This window comes from Eptatretus burgeri, chromosome 10 (genome assembly GCF_056783735.1).
Source record: "Eptatretus burgeri isolate ZD-2024b chromosome 10, Ebu_testis_v1, whole genome shotgun sequence".
NCBI lineage: Eukaryota > Metazoa > Chordata > Myxini > Myxiniformes > Myxinidae > Eptatretus > Eptatretus burgeri.
Window position 1 is genome coordinate 73,992,532 of NC_140970.1, and position 16,951 is coordinate 74,009,482.

Sequence of the window (16,951 nt, forward strand, 5' to 3'; positions counted from 1 at the left end):
CTGCACTGAAGTTGTTCACCGGATATTTGTTTCGTGTTCTTGACTACTTTTTTCAGATTGTGACCAAATTAACGGAAAACGCTTTTTTTATCATAACGAATAATTTTTCTTCAATTTTCATGATGTTGAGTATTTTGGACATATTGGAGATGTGGACACATTTTCTTAATTCATACTCTATCCCTAAATGTTGAAGATAAAGATCATATGGTGGTCCAAAAAATATACCATCATTGGATTATGGGCCAAGGGTAAGTTGCGGGCAATCACCAAGGGTAAGCCTAAGGCTTACCCTTGGTGATCGCTTTGTGATTGTGGATATCGAGTTAATAAACGATCTTTTCTCACGATTGAAGTTGAAGGAAAACAAAGTGTTTCAATGTGCAATGGCTTGCTTGGAAATAATGAAGTTGGTTTAGAAACCTTTTTTGTGTATTGAATCAGAAACGATGCCAAATGTTGATCGGTTTTAGTTATTAAAAAATTGTTTCTTCTTCATATAGATTGCAGTAATATTATAACATACTAGATGACCCGTGAACCCATTGGGTTCCCGTTGTGACCGCTTGATAAAAAAAATCATTTCAAAAAAAAAAAGATAGCTCCAGCGAATTATACCGCTGAGGTTGTTTGCATTGATCAAATACTCCCGAAGACTACTTGACTGAATCGGGAATTGATTTTTTAATAATTTTTTTTTGTTGCCCGATTTTAACGAAACTTGACATTGCACACCGTAGGCAAATGGTGAGTAAGGTGGGCCGAAATTTTTTGTGCTATCGTGTACCGTTTTGGCTGTATTCCGGGAACATGCATACATGCATACATACATACATATATACATACATCCAAGATGAGAGTTTTAGTAATATATAGATAACATATGACAGAATGCAAACCATGGTGTCTGTCCAAGTGTTCGGCTGTCTCCTTGTTTCTGGCGACCGGTTCCCGCGCTGCATTTGAAAAACTCCAAACGTCGGCAAAGCTCAACGTCAACCAGAAGAAGAATATGTTACCAAAAGAGATGCATTTTAATGTATAAATACAACATGGAATTGGTTTGTTTAACAGTGCGTTAAGATACAACCTGAAGATTATCACAAAGTTGAACAGAGACCCCTCCCCCCCCCCACCTCCACTCAAGTGAGCGCAGATTTTGATGTGGTCGATAAACTTTGGTACATCACGGGTGATGAAGGTTGTGGTCAAGTTTCATCGAAATTGTAATATACTAGACGAAATTGTAGTTTCAGAGACGACTCGTTCGCCAAAGCTCACTGGACTAAAGTCCAGGTGAGCTTAAAGCCCTCTATTTAGCATTCTGACCAAAAATAACGTTTAATAATTTCAAAGGGGTCCAAAATAAACTTAAATTTAATATTCTGTGGACTTGATGACGTAATTAATTACGAGTTAAAACATCTGCTCTGAGTCGAGGAGGTTGGCATTTTAAACCCCGGCCAAGTCACTCGTTACATGAAATGCTTTAAAAATGGTGCACGTTACTTCCTTGCTTCACACTCAACATCTAAAAAGGATGGGGGGGGGAGAAAGAGGAGAGACAAGAGGGAGAGAGAGAGAGAGAGAGAGAGAGAGGAGGAAGGAGGGATGAGAAGGGGGAGAGAGGAGAGAGATTGAGGGGGGGGAGTTTTCTTCTGCATACATCAATCCAGCTACCTCCCCACACCCATTGTTTGCCCAAGTGTCCCTCTACTTTGTTCTTCAACCACACTGTTGGTATCCCCCCCACCCCCCCTCCACCTCTCTACTCTGGTTTGTGATGCTGCGTTCTGATCCATTCAGTGTTCTCGCTCTTCCACGAGCCTTGACTCTGTAGTCTGTACACAAAAAACTGTCAGAGGTTGGCAACATAGTGCAGGCTTAATGGGCCGAATGGTCTTTTTCTGCATTGAAGTTCCTTGGAAGGGAAGTCCTCTATTATATCTTGTGAACTGTGGTGTCTTTCCATTTCCCATTTACGGTGACCGCTTCCCACGCTGCATTTGAAAATCTCAACATTCACTTTTGAAATGATGGGAGATCAGAGATGAGTAATGTTGATTCCAAATTTTATTTGGCCCTCTTTTAAGATAAATTGAACCTTCACCGCCTGATGTTGCACCATCATTTTGCGGTGGGCTGTACAAGTAGCTTAGAGCTTTTAATATGAGTGAAACCAAGAGTGCAACACTAATGACCTTTTTGAAGTCCATTAAATGATTTAAATTGATAGACTAACCTAAACTTTTTTTATGTCACTGGTGCCGGATACTTTTGCAAGTTATCTTCACTATAATTCAGACTGGTGTTTGTGTGTTTGTTTGTCACGCTACTCCTAATTACATCCAGACTTGCACGGAGCAGAACGACCCCAATTAATGTATCGGGGTGTTTTTATCTATGTCGGTGATCTTGAGGGTGGGGAGATGCAAATTCTCTATGTAAATGTGTATCGTGTAGCGCCACCTCCAAGTGGGAGAGGGTATTACAAGTACCCACACTTCCTGTCCCCACATTTTCCAGTCCAGTGAGGTTTTCTGAATTACGCAGTAAGAGGAATCTTGGAGAGGTATTTTGAATAAGGATAATAACAAAACCCCCCTGGCCGCTCCCTTCGGGAATGGGTCCTTCTTGTTATAATAATGTATTCATAATTAACAGTGTATGACAACTTCTGTAACTGCCCCAAATTAATTATAATTCACACATATCTCAGCAGAAACAGAAGACAGATTTAATATTGAGTTTAAAAGGTATCGAGAGGTAGGAGGGATGGTAGGGCCGAATAGTCTCCTCCAGCGTTGAAATTCCAATTGTAACTTTCTTGTGGCGTCTCGGTTGGGGAACAGTTTTTAGATCTTCGTGGAGGATCTCGAAGTCTTCCTCACGTTGTTGTTCTTCATCTTCTTCTTGTGGACTTTTTTGTTTCACAGCCTACAGTTTTCATCGAAACTTCCTGAAACTTGGCACATATATGTAAAAATTCCCTGCGCAGACAGTAACCATCTCCGATTTTGAAAATTCCTCCTAGAAAAAAAGTTATGATGTAAAAATATCTCTGCGAATGGAAATCGCCTAAAAAATTATCTCCGAAACTCGGCAAGCTTTTTGTATTCTGTTTGCGGGAATCGAACAGGGCATGAGCAGAGATGAATTACCGCACATATGATACGCCACTATGACGTCATATCAATTTTTATGACGTCATTCCTATTTTTTAACACTTTTTTGTTTCACAACCCAGAGTTTTCATCGGATCTTCGTGAAACTTGCCATGTATATGCAGAAAGCCCACGCGCAGGCAGTAACCATCTCCGATTTTGGAAATTCTTCCTAGAAAAAAGTTGACTTCATAATATCGCCGCTAATGGAAATCGCCCATACCAATATCTCCGAAACTAGGCAAGCTGTTTGAATTTTGTTTGCGGGAATCAAGCCGGGCATTAGCACAGATAATTTATCGCAAACCTGAAACATCACAATGACGTCATATTCGTTTTTCTGACATAATCATTAAGAGGACGAGGATCTTAGCTCATTTGAGCTTGTTGGTTCAAGTCTTTCACGAATCGGCTCGCCAGGCCTGGTGTTTGACAGTGGCAGGCATTTTTAATTTGTTCAAGGTGCTAGCGACAACTCACCTACTCCTCACGAAAGACACCATGGGATCTTCAATATCTACCAACGACTGATGCGCACACACTGATGCCTCGATCCGAATGTGAATCATCAGGGTGACAGTTGAGAGCCGTGTTGAGATTCGAACCCAGGCTCGACGGCTCAAAGGCGAGGTGATCCGCGAGTGTGCACACCTCTAAGGTCTAAGTTACATCCTGCATTCCTGCCAACTACATAATTATCAATAAATAACCTTTTACATTATTACATGCAATATTATAGTGATCAAAGGAAACGTACGACGGATGATCAATAAATTCGTAGCCGAACATGAAAAGGTCACAGACGGAATTTAACGAACTATGGTCTACTAGCACCCCCTTTCCCCTCTGTCGTTTCTATTCCCCTTCTCGAGTTTCTCTGACATATGTTGCCAAAGTTCACTTTGATGAGACTCTGCCTGCGTGCCTGCAATTCCTTCCCACCCTACACTCGCTCACCTGTGTGCACTTTCCTGTGTTTATACCTGTTGCTGTGTGTTTAACTACACGTCAACTTGACAGGCATGGATCGTTGCTCCACAGGTCTCACGCCTACCTGTGTGTGGTTTTTTTTTGTCCTTAACCTCTCCATTACCTGCTGTTCTTACCGCCGGCTCATTTCCCATTGGCATTAAAACTTTTCTTTTAATCACTTTTGTTTCTTTTTCGTTTTTTATTCAGGCCTGTCGTTCGACTGTCATGCATCTGTAATTTGTTCAGGGTGCTGGTGATAACTCACCTACTCTCCATGAAAGACACCCCGAGGATCTTTAAAGTCCACCAACGACCAGCGCTTGCAGTTCGGGACTCCAGGTTAACGTCCACCCGGTAATGCGAAACACCAGGGTGACAGTTTATAGCTCGGTTGATTCGAACCCAGGTTAAACAGCTCAGGGGTGAGTGTGCACACCTCCAAGCTGTTATGCCAGTCTAATAAAACAATGTTTATGACTCTGAAAAAAAAAATTATGTTTATCCATTTAGCCCCCCCCCCCCCCCCAATTCTCTCACCTTTCCTGTTACCGTTTTTATTTGCCATTACAACTTTAAAACTGCAGAAGGGGTTTCATGGACTCAAATGAAATTCTCAGATCCTGCTGGATCAGTAAAATGTGGCATTTTTCATAAAATGAACGAAGTGTTTAAACTTAAACAAACTCTTCCCGTTCCCAAAACATGTCCATAATAACTCAAGCTGTGAGACGTTTTTATGGAATGGTATATACAATGATAGATTCAAAATAAACTTCAAAAAGATGTCCAAACGTAACGTCGTACATCAAGCTGAAGCCGCTTTGTCATGTTGATTGCACGGACGGACGCACGATGTTTGCAACTTCGTGGGAAGCCCTCCGGACTGTCCTTTCAAGGGAAGAAAGAAGAATTGCCTCTTCCATGTAAACTGCTGATCTTATTCATGAATTTATTTACTTATTTATTTATTTATCCTTCCCCCGGATTCATTCGAGACAGTAGTGTGGGGTTGACAACTTTGGCTCATTAGGGTTCTCCTAATGTAGTCCATTAGTGCGCTGGTTTTCCCCACGAGGATCCAACACTGGCGAGCCTTTAACCGGGACGTCATGAGATCAGGTTCGTTAAGCTTCACATTTAGGCAGAAATTCTATTTACTTATTTTGGAGAAATGGACCTCAAGGAAGACCGAGTTCCGCTGCAACATCCAAAGGTACGATTTGGCGTACACCAGCAGATCTCAAGAACCGATTCGTCTCGTCGATCAGACATTGGCCTCAACTTCAAGAGGGCCAAAAGGCCTCGTCTACTTGAGAAATCCATTGAGATTGGAAGTCAATGGATTAGTCTGTTGAGTGTACCCAACTGGGTATTAGTGCCATGATACTGTGACCTCCAGGATGAAATCCCACATACTGTGTTGATTTGTGGAACATTGTTCTGTATGTGTAACAATAATCAACAAGGAAAAAGTTCTGCTTGAGTCTTATCTACAGGAAATAGAATAAACTGTTTCACTTCTTCTTCGTCGTAGTAGTTATTGTATAATCTTTTCGGTGAAACTCTTGTGATGTGATATTATTTCTCCGATTTAACAAATGGAATTATTGGATATTAACTGTTACCTTAGCTCGACCTGCTATCCCTTAAACGGTTTAAAATCAATTTTGTTCACAGATTATCTCAGTAATTTATGTATGCTTCTTTTATCTTTGACATATCTCTCGTAGCCATGCTGGTTTATTGTCCGCTAACCCATCCCTTCTGCTCCCCCCTCCTTTCCCTCTCCAGCATCATCTCCTGTTGAAATGTCTATGCCTCGGGCTAATCCGCCATTGGCCTGGCCCGTTCCCACGGCCCTGCTTTACCACTCTGCTGCGGCGGCACATTCCACATGCATTTGCCTCGGGGCAGCGAAGCAGTGCACCAGGCGCCCCACACCCTACTCCAGGCAGAACATGGCACTCGACAACAGGTTAGAAACTTACACTCTACACCATGTTAGAAACGTACACTCTACACCAGGTTAGAAACACCAGGTTAGAAACACCAGGTTAGAAACACCAGGTTAGAAACACGCACTCTACACCAGGTAAGAAACACGCACTCTACACCAGGTTAGAAATGTACATTCTACACCAGGTTAGAAAAATGCACTCTACACCAGGTTAGAAATGTACATTCTACACCAGGTTAGAAACACGCACTCTACACCAGGTTAGAAATGTACATTCTACACCAGGTTAGAAACACCAGGTTAGAAACACGCACTCTACACCAGGTAAGAAACACGCACTCTACACCAGGTAAGAAACACGCACTCTACACCAGGTTAGAAATGTACATTCTACACCAGGTTAGAAACATGCACTCTACACCAGGTTAGAAATGTACATTCTACACCAGGTTAGAAACGTACACTCCACACCAGGTTAGAAACACCAGGTAAGAAACACGCACTCTACACCAGGTTAGACATGTACATTCTACACCAGGTTAGAAACGTACACTCCACACCAGGTTAGAAACACGCACTCGACACCAGGTTAGAAACATGCACTCTACACCAGGTAAGAAACACGCACTCTACACCAGGTAAGAAACACGCACTCTACACCAGGTTAGAAACGTACATTCTACACCAGGTTAGAAACATGCACTCGACACCAGGTTAGAAACATGCACTCTACACCAGGTAAGAAACACGCACTTTACACCAGGTAAGAAACACGCACTCTACACCAGGTAAGAAATACGCACTCTACACTATGTTAGAAACGTACACTCCACACCAGGTTAGAAACACCAGGTTAGAAACACGCACTCGACACCAGGTTAGAAACATGCACTCCACACCAGGTAAGAAACACGCACTCTACACCAGGTAAGAAACACGCACTCTACACCAGGTAAGAAATACGCACTCTACACTATGTTAGAAACGTACACTCCACACCAGGTTAGAAACACCAGGTTAGAAACACGCACTCGACACCAGGTTAGAAACATGCACTCCACACCAGGTAAGAAACACGCACTCTACACCAGGTAAGAAACACGCACTCTACACCAGGTAAGAAATACGCACTCTACACTATGTTAGAAACGTACACTCCACACCAGGTTAGAAACACCAGGTTAGAAACACGCACTCGACACCAGGTTAGAAACATGCACTCCACACCAGGTAAGAAACACGCACTCTACACCAGGTAAGAAACATGCACTCCACACCAGGAAAGAAACACGCACTCCACACCAGGTAAGAAACATGCACTCCACACCAGGTAAGAAACATGCACTCCACACCAGGTAAGAAACACGCACTCCACACCAGGTAAGAAACACGCACTCCACACCAGGAAAGAAACACGCACTCCACACCAGGTAAGAAACACGCACTCCACACCAGGTAAGAAACACGCACTCCACACCAGGAAAGAAACACGCACTCCACACCAGGTAAGAAACACGCACTCCACACCAGGTAAGAAACACGCACTCCACACCAGGAAAGAAACACGCACTCCACACCAGGTAGGAAACATGCACTCCACACCAGGTAAGAAACACGCACTGTGCACCAAGTTAGAAATGTACACTCGACACCATGTTAGAAATGTCCATTCTACAACAGGTTAGAAATGTTCACTCTACACAAGGTAAGAAAAACGACTCTACACCATGTTAGAAATGTACACTCTCCACCAGGTTAGAAATGTACACTCTCCACCAGGTTAGAAATGTACACTCTACACCAGGTAAGAAACACGCACTCTACACCAGGTTAGAAATGTACATTCTACAACAGGTTAGAAACACACATGCTACAACAGGTAAGAAACATGTACTCGATACCACGTTTGAAATGGACACTCTATACTAGGTTTGAAATGTACTCTCCACACCAGGTAAGAAACACGCACTCGACACCAGGTTAGAAATGTACACTCTACACCATGTTAGAAATGTGCATTCTACAACAGGTTAGAAATGTTCACTCTACACAAGGTAAGAAACACGACTCTACACCAGGTTAGAAATGTACACTCTCCACCAGGTTAGAAATGTAGACTCTACACAAGGTAAGAAACACGCACTCTACACCAGGTTAGAAATGTACACTCTCCACCAGGTTAGAAATGTACACTCTACACCAGGTAAGAAACACGCACTCTACACCAGGTTAGAAACGTACACTCTACACCACGTTAGAAATGTACATTCTACATCAGGTTAGAAATGTACATTCTACATCAGGTTAGAAATGTTCACTCTACACCATGTTAGAAATGTCCATTCTACAACAGGTTAGAAATGTTCACTCCACACAAGGTAAGAAACACGCAATCTACACCAGGTTAGAAATGTACATTCTACACCAGGTTAGAAACACGCATGCTACAACAGGTAAGAAACATGCATTCGACACCAGGTAAGAAACATGCATTCGACACCAGGTAAGAAACATGCACTCTACACCAGGTTAGAAACACGCACTCTACACCAGGTTAGAAACATGCACTCTACACCAGGTTAGAAACGTACATTCTACACCAGGTTAGAAACATGCACTCTACACCAGGTTAGAAACGTACACTCTGCACCATGTTAGAAATGTACACTCTACACCATGTTAGAAACGTACACTCTGCACCATGTTAGAAATGTACACTCTGCACCATGTTAGAAACGTCCACTCCACGCCCAGTTTTAATGCAGTGTCTTTTGCACCACCATATTTAACACCTTACAATTCATGCCTGTTGTTTGTGTCCTTTATAACATCCTTAAAAACAGTACGTTTCCTGTTTGGAATTATTTTAAATTTTGTTTGAATGTGAAGCAGGGAGAGAGTAAACAAGCTCGAAAGAGCCAAGATCCTCATCCTCTTAATGATGACGTTATTAAAACGAATATGACGTAATTGTGATGTATCAGGTTTGCGATAAATTATCTGTGCTAATGCCCGGCTTGATTCCTGCAAACAAAATTCAAGCAGCTTGCCTAGTTTCGGAGATAATGAGATAGGCGATTTCCATTCGCGGCGATATTATGACATCAACTTTTTTTCTCGGAGGTATTTCCAAAATCGGAGATGGTTACTGCCTGCGCGGGGGCTTTCTGCATATACATGGCAAGTTTCACGAAGATCCGATGAAAACTCTGGGTTGTGAAACAAAAAATGTCAAAAAATAGGAATGACGTCATAAAAATTGATATGACATCATAGTGATGTATCATATGTGCGGTAATTCATCTCTGCCAATGCTCTGTTCGATTCCTGCAAACAGAATTCAAAAAGCTTGCCGAGTTTCGGAGATAATTTTTTCGGTTATTTCCATTTGCGATGTTTTGACGTCATAACTTTTTTTCTCAGAGGAATTTTCAAAATCGGAGATGGTTACTGTCTGCGCAGGGAATTTTTACATATATCTGCCAAGTTTCAGGAAGTTTCGATGAAAACCGTATGCTGTGAAACAAAAAAGTCCACAAGAACAACAACGTGAGTAAGACTTACAGATCCTCCACGAGGACCTAAAAATAAAAAAAAAATCTCACTCTTCTCTGCGCATCTGTGGTCGGGACAAGTTAAAAGCCATAGTACTGCTAAACTGAAAATTCCTTTTCTGCATTATGTTCTGATTCGTGTTCAAAATATAATATTAAATTGTAATTAAGTTGTTCCTCAATCATAAACTGATGTCTGTGAACAGACAGACCAACAAAGTGAATCAACTGCTGAACCGCAATCTTTGTTTTGGTTCCGTTTGGTAATTATTAGTCACACGTCGTTAAAATCATACACTTCTAACCTCACCGAGGCCACATGCAGAGCTTCACAAGCACTCGCCGACACATCCACACACAGTCTGTCCTAAGCTGAAGGCTGACACGAAGTAACACCCAAGCCTCATAACTTTATACCAACCACAAGGTGCACAACTTACTTGAGGCATTAACCTACACCTTCTCCCAGTTGGAAGTTGCTCACTTTATACCAGGTCAAAGCCTTTGCAGACCAAAGCACTTGGTCATATTTTGTGCATTGCCACCAGGCTTGATTATATTTATATATATATATATATATATATATATATATATATATATATATATATATATATATATATATATATATATATATAGTTACAGTTCTGGAAAAGCTTTGGGGAGTTGCATCTAACACATAAAAGAACCCTGGAGTTTAGATATTTCCATCGTGATGGTTTAGTTAGGTTACTCATCCTCATACCAGGGGAAAGGGACATGCGTTGTGATAATAGGTATAACGTTCCCCATTGTTTCCTTCAAACCTAATTTTCCAATCCATTATTTTTCAACACCCGAACAAGAACCACCATGTTTGAACCGCCATTATCAAACACCCGTTTTCAAACCTTTATTCTCAGACTTCCGGACTCGAACCCTTATTTTCATGCTTCATTCTCAAACGCACATCATCAAACCATGTCACCACGCCAGTATTTCGTACAGATAAATGCCATTCCAGTGCTGTAATGGTTGTGGTTCTTCACCACACATGTGAAGCAATTGGTTCACTCTGTCTGTCTGTCTGTCTGTCTGTCTGTCTACAGACATCAGATTATGATTGATAAACAACTCAATTTCCATTGATTGTTGTGTTTTGAACATGAATGAGAAGGTGAACCTGCAGTTTAGCAGTACTTTGGCTCTGAATTTGGAAAATTGCAAGGAATCTTGTTCCGAGTGCGCATGCCTACAGAAGAGTAAGGTAATTGTTACCTCTGCCATCAAAGGTGGGTGGAGTTAATGTTTTCACCCCTGCATGTTTGTTTGTCTGTTTGTCTTCTTAGCAGGATATCTCAAAAAGTTGTGGACGGATTCGTATGAAATCTTTTGGAGAGGTAGGGTGTGTGACAAGGACGAAATGATTCGATTTTGGTGAATATCTGGATCAGAATCCAGATATTAGAATTGTAAAAATGATTCTTCACCATTGAGAGACGGGGCGAAAACGATATATAGCACGATATCTCAAAAGGTTATGGGCGGATTTGGACTAAACTTGCAGGTTGGGTGTGTGTGTGTGTGTGTGTGTGACAAGGAAGAATTCATTTGATTTTTGGCAAGATCTGAATCGAGATCTGGAGACGAGAATTCAAAAATTTTTAGATCCTCGTGGAGGATCTCTTAGTCTGAAGCATGTTGTTGTTCTTCATCTTCTTCTTGTGAACTTTTTTGTTTCACAGCCTGCAGTTTTCATCGAAACTTCCTGAAACTTGGCACATATATGTAAAAATACCCTGCGCAGACAGTAACCATCTCCGATTTTGAAAATTCCTCCCAGAAAAAAAAGTTACGACAACAAAATATCTCTGCTAATGGAAATCGCCTAAAAAAATTATCTCCGAAACTCGGCAAGCTTTTTGAATTCTGTTTGCGGGAATCGAACAGGGCATTAGCAGAGATGAATTACCGCACATATGATACGTCACTCTGACGTCATATCAATTTTTTGACATTTTTTGTTTCACAACCCAGAGTTTTCATCAGATCTTAGTGAAACTTGCCATGTATATGCAGAAAGCCCACGCGCAGGCAGTAACCATCTCCGATTTTGGAAATTCTTCCTAGAAAAAAAGTTGACGTCATAATATCTCCGCTAATGGAAATCGCCTATACCATTATCTCAGAAACTCGGCAAGCTGTTTGAATTTTGTTTGCAGGATTCAAGCCCGGCATTAGCACAGATAATTTATCGCAAATGTGATACATCACAATGACGTCATATTCGTTTTTATGACGTCATCATTAAGAGGATGAGGATCTTAGCTCATTTGAGCTTGTTAAAGTGATTCTTCATCATTCATTGAAAGATGCGGCTCAAAACGATGCATGGTATGATATCTCAAAAAGTTGTGGACGAGTTGTGACAAAACTTGGTGGATGAGTTGGGGAGGTGATAAGAACAAGCCAATTCGATTTTGGTTCAGGTCTCGATCCAGATACGGTCTATCAGTGGGATGCAAAACGTAAACTGTTCACCCTGGCGGAGTTATGCGCTCTACCGAGTGTTGTTCTAGTTTTATTCTGTCTGCTAATCAAATAAAATTTAAAATAATTTCAAAAAGGAAACTTCTTTCTTTGTATACATAGTCGAGGTTCATGGAAGAGCTTGCACAGTGAACGGATCAGGACGTAACAGACAAGAACAGGAGGCAAAACATGCAAGCATTGAATAGACAAGATGGATGCAGAAGGGAATTCTAAGGAGGGAAAACTGTAAAACTAGAAGGAGGAGGGATTTGGGTGGGGTTAACTCGGATATCAGCATTAACTTATTAACTCGGATATATTTACGATGCAGGCTTTCTTCCATAAATGGGCAAGTCCTCGATACTCGATCCTAATTATTTTAATTCCTGAAACAAATGGTGTGAGAAGCGACATATTTACGAGTTAGTAATTATAAGCTGGGTGATAGAACTTGTGGGATGACCATCGTAAATCATTCTCCACTTAAGTTCCATTGCTCTACAACATGACCTTTCATTGAGCATCGTATGTGGCCGCAACGGTGCTGATAGACTAGGATTGGTGCTGAGAATTAACGTCTGACTTGATGAAATAATTATTCCACATAATTAATAGAGCAGCCCCGGTGTAGAAAAGGATAATGGTCCCAGGAGTCGTGCTATTGAGTGTAGATGTTGATTTAATCCTTCCTTTACTCGAGAAGGATGCACTAAAAGAAAAGGATATTTTTATTCATTATTTCTCGCTTCATAAATGAACTTTGTGTTTTGGCCGCACACCCGGGCTGGCGAACCAAAAGGTGCTGTTTACCTTTCCAGAGGTTTCGGAAAGGTGTTGGCTTGGTGTTGTTGGCTTTGAACCTGGTGTTGGCTTCGCGTTTAGGGTGGTGGCTTTCTGGTTGGTATCCTATGTCCTCCGTTAGTCGCTGAATTAACACCAGGGGTTGACTCGGTCTATCATCTTTCCGATGTCAGCGAACTGAGTACCAGTGTAGCAGCCAAAAGGCTACACACGAAGGGAAGGGGTATTGACGGATTTATTAAATCTGGTATTTGTGTTGTGCATGCATGATGGGCCGAATGGCCTCCTCCTGTGCACAAAAATTTATTGTAAAAAAAAAAAAAATCCTTGTAGCCCTATGAGCGCGAGTGAAACCCCAGAATTGCTCCGCTGGGTATCTTACCGTGTCAATCTTTGATCCTGGTGTGGAGTCGATCTTCGTGAAAAAGCAACAGACGGATGGAACCCAGATTAGAGGTAGGGGAGAAACGTACCAAGGGAATACACAGTTTGCATCAATAACTTGCATATATGACTCAACATAAGATATTCACAATACTGTAGGACCCTGACATTCGAGGAGCCCACATTTTTGTGGGTCATAAAATGTGATCTGCTTCTACATTCACGCTTCGTGTATTTGCGTTTTTAAATTTTTATTATTATTATTGTTGTGTGTTTCTGCCGCGTTCGGTGTGCGGACGGCCGCTTCAGCCCAATCGCGGTCGCGCGCCCACCGAAGGCGACAATCCAGTCGTGACTTTCCGGACCAACCCTGAAATCCAGCCACGGATGCCTTAACGCATCATAAACCAGTCAATACTCTGTCCGCGCGTGACAGGGTCCGATCGCCGAATTGTCGATTTACCTAAGTATGCGCGCAGACAGAAATGCTGGGGATTTACACCTTGACGGGACCTGATTGGAAATGAGCCGCTTAAGCAGCTCGCTCCATTTGCGATTTGCCGAGCGGTGTATATTGCCAAGCCCCACCGGATCCGATTACTTTATCGGCTATTTAAAAGCCAGCTAATATCCCGAACGCAATACGGCAGCTCAATTCAGGGAAAGGACGCAACTCACAGGTGAACATTCAAACAATGACATTTATTTCACACACGACACATATGCATGCAAACACGTATGCAATCAAACACGTATGCAATCATGCAGTGAATAAAGCAATGCAGGAATGAGCAAGACAAAGAACTACAACCGTTCTATTTATTATGTATACTTATTACAATTCTACTTAAGGACATGGCGCCACAACATTCATTCAAAGAAACCCCAGGAAAGGGAAGGGCAGAACTGGACCTCGTGGGTCTTTCATAGTTCATGGAGCTGTGGAGACCGCAAGATCTCCGAGAGGCCGTGCTGGTTACCTGTCACCCTCGTGGTGACTCGCCGGGCCCTGGTTCGGCGACCCTCGGTGGCCCTGCTCGCACTCCGCTGGATTCCACCCGTGCCTTCAACGGTGATCCGGCTGGCGACTCCTCTCTGGCTCCACCGGCGCCTCCATCGACCAAGGAGAGAGACCAAGCAGAGGGATTCTCTTTCTACTCGCTGACAGACTCCGCTGCACTCTCAGACTGTAATTTCCAGACTGCAGACGATTGCAGTTCGACTCTGCTCCCAGATTTCACGGCGAACCCAGACCGACCCAACTCGACTCACTGCTTGGCGTTTCAGCCCGGCCTTTTATCACCCCGGCGCTTCGTCCCTCCCTTCGCCGCGCACGGGGGGACATTCCAGGGGGGTTCGGCTCGGCTCTTTTGGCCCGCTCTTTTGGCCCAATCACGGACATTCTTTCTTTTCGCCCTTCTGAGGGAAAATTCCAACTAAACAGAGCTCGGCTGGGCTCAGTTGTTATTTTTCAACCGTCATTTCTGTTCACCCGTTCTGGTAGATATCGGGGTGGGAGTTGTTCAGATATTGTTGTTGCAGTGTGGTTAGCGCTGTGGTGGGGATGGCGTGGTTGTTGAGAGGCGGTTGTGGTTGTTCAGATGTGGTTGTTCCAAAATAACGATAGCAAAAGAATAATGGCTGACTCAAAGATCACAGCCCGGTTACACGAAAAATTCCCTTTCGACATCGGTGGGGAAATCTAATCTGAACACACATTATCGACATAACGGATCTCTGGGAAGCCTGAATGGTGTTCTGTGAATTTCCACAACCGTGACAACATATACATATATTTGTACTTGAAGACTAGAACACAAACACGTGTACTCGTACTTCCAAGAACCTCCAGTTTTGCAGTACTTGAATTAAAAAAAAAAGAAAAAGGGTCAATGGGGGTGTTGTATAAGTGTTGTTTTTGGGATTGATTCTGGGCAACTTCAATAGCACTAAACTGGATTTGTTTATGTTGTGATCCACAAAGGTTCTTGCTGACTATGTTGTGGTGTGCATAAAGAAAAAGGCTGGGAACCGCTGACGTAGTCTTTCGAGTGGTCATGCCATTCTATACGACCTTAAACATGGAAATGAGGCCACTTGGCCCATCATTGCCATGTTACAATGTTGTTGTTTTTTCGCAATGTTATACTCCCAAATTATGTTTTTTGCTGCAGGTGTAAAACATCCACTTCTGGGCTCAGGCATTCGTGGTGTTTCTTCTCCTCGCCTGTTTGGCCTCCAAGTGTCCTCCTCCAACATCTAACAGTTGGGCCTTCTCCCCAACTGTTAGTCTGTTCCCTTCATCTCTGTTGTTGTAATATAGTTATGACTTTGCTTATTTTTGACAATCTTGGCCTACAATGATCTTATTGATGCTGTGCTGAAGTTTAAGTAACCCAATCTTGATCAGTTGATCCAACTTCTTGCTGATATGGGAAATTTTTGCAAATCTGGCTACTGGCATCCATTTGTCGTTTTATATTGTGTTTCACATGAACAAAAATAATTATACAGGGAAAATCAATTTTACATTCCATAATGTACATTATTAGTTGCTTAGAAACATTAATTTTAAATAAAATGTTGCAAAAGAGAAGCCTGTATTTCATTTTTGCTGAAGGGTTGCTAAAGGGCCTCAGAGATGGTTTTTCACGGGTGGGGCAGTTGGCCAGTTGGATGTACTAATGGATGTACTTAAGAGGGGTATCGTTAAAAAAAAATTTGAAAATACCCATATAGTCAGTGAATGTTTCATGTGTGCGTACGTGTACACTCAAAAATGATAATTCAGCGATAGAATGTTTTTTTTCGTATTTCGAGAAAGCGATAGAAACAATCGTATTTCTGAAAATGGCAGTTGCATTGAAAATGTAAGGAATTTATTGTTTGCAATTGCCTACAATTTTATCGTGATTAATAAAAAATACATTCTTGTCTGATTTTTATCCTGTGAGATGTTTATTTTCCAATGAATATTTTTACTCAATTATTTTTTTCCCCCACTTTTGTTGGACATTTATTCAACAAATATCTTCTTTATGCAGCAAAGATGGAAAGCCACCAAAGAGAATCAGCCTGGTCACAGAGACAGAGTAAGGTTGTCTTGCCTGTTGAACTCTTCAATACTTTCCTGGCCTACCATCTCTTTCTTCCCTCACCCCTCCCCATCACTTCTTTTCTCTCACCACAACCACATCATTTCTCACCACAATGGGGATAGGAACATTTATTTTTCCACCTGGACGAGTTACCTTCTCCTGCACAGTGGTCCCATGAAGAGGTTTCCTTGTTTCAGGACGAGGTGAAGGTTTTGCCAGTTTTTCCTCTTCTTTTTATCTGTAGCCCTTCACATTTAGTGGCTCTCAGCCTTGTTTAGGTTGAATTTCAATTTAATAAAAAATCCTCCCCTACCACTACCACTACCATTGGCATCACCACCACTTACTTTTCTTCCACCATGACCCACCATCAATACCAATCCCCCCCCCCCACACACATGCACACCACCATATGCCTTTCATTCTTTTCTTTAGATTTTAATTGTCCTTTTTTATTATTCACTTGTTCTTTATTCATAACAAAGGTCAAGGGTGAGCATGGAACAGCGGGGT

At 42.1% G+C, this 16,951-nt stretch overlaps 1 protein-coding gene across 4 annotated transcripts in view; it reads left to right on the forward strand.

The window, feature by feature from the left end:
- The window catches only part of LOC147018880 (uncharacterized), a 90,591-nt gene extending 74,325 nt beyond the window's left edge, over nucleotides 1-16,266 (forward strand). For all 4 annotated transcript variants that reach the window (XR_015062568.1, XR_015062569.1, XR_015062567.1 and 1 more), the window contains 3 exons: nucleotides 4,344-4,490; nucleotides 5,928-6,111; nucleotides 15,515-16,266. Coding sequence is in view for 1 of the 4 variants with exons in the window: in XM_085898998.1 (XP_085755124.1) it covers nucleotides 4,344-4,490; nucleotides 5,928-5,943 (163 nt within the window). In the remaining 3 variants the exon portion in view is untranslated. The remainder of the gene's footprint in view (nucleotides 1-4,343; nucleotides 4,491-5,927; nucleotides 6,112-15,514) is intronic.
- The last annotated feature ends 685 nt before the right edge of the window (nucleotides 16,267-16,951 follow it).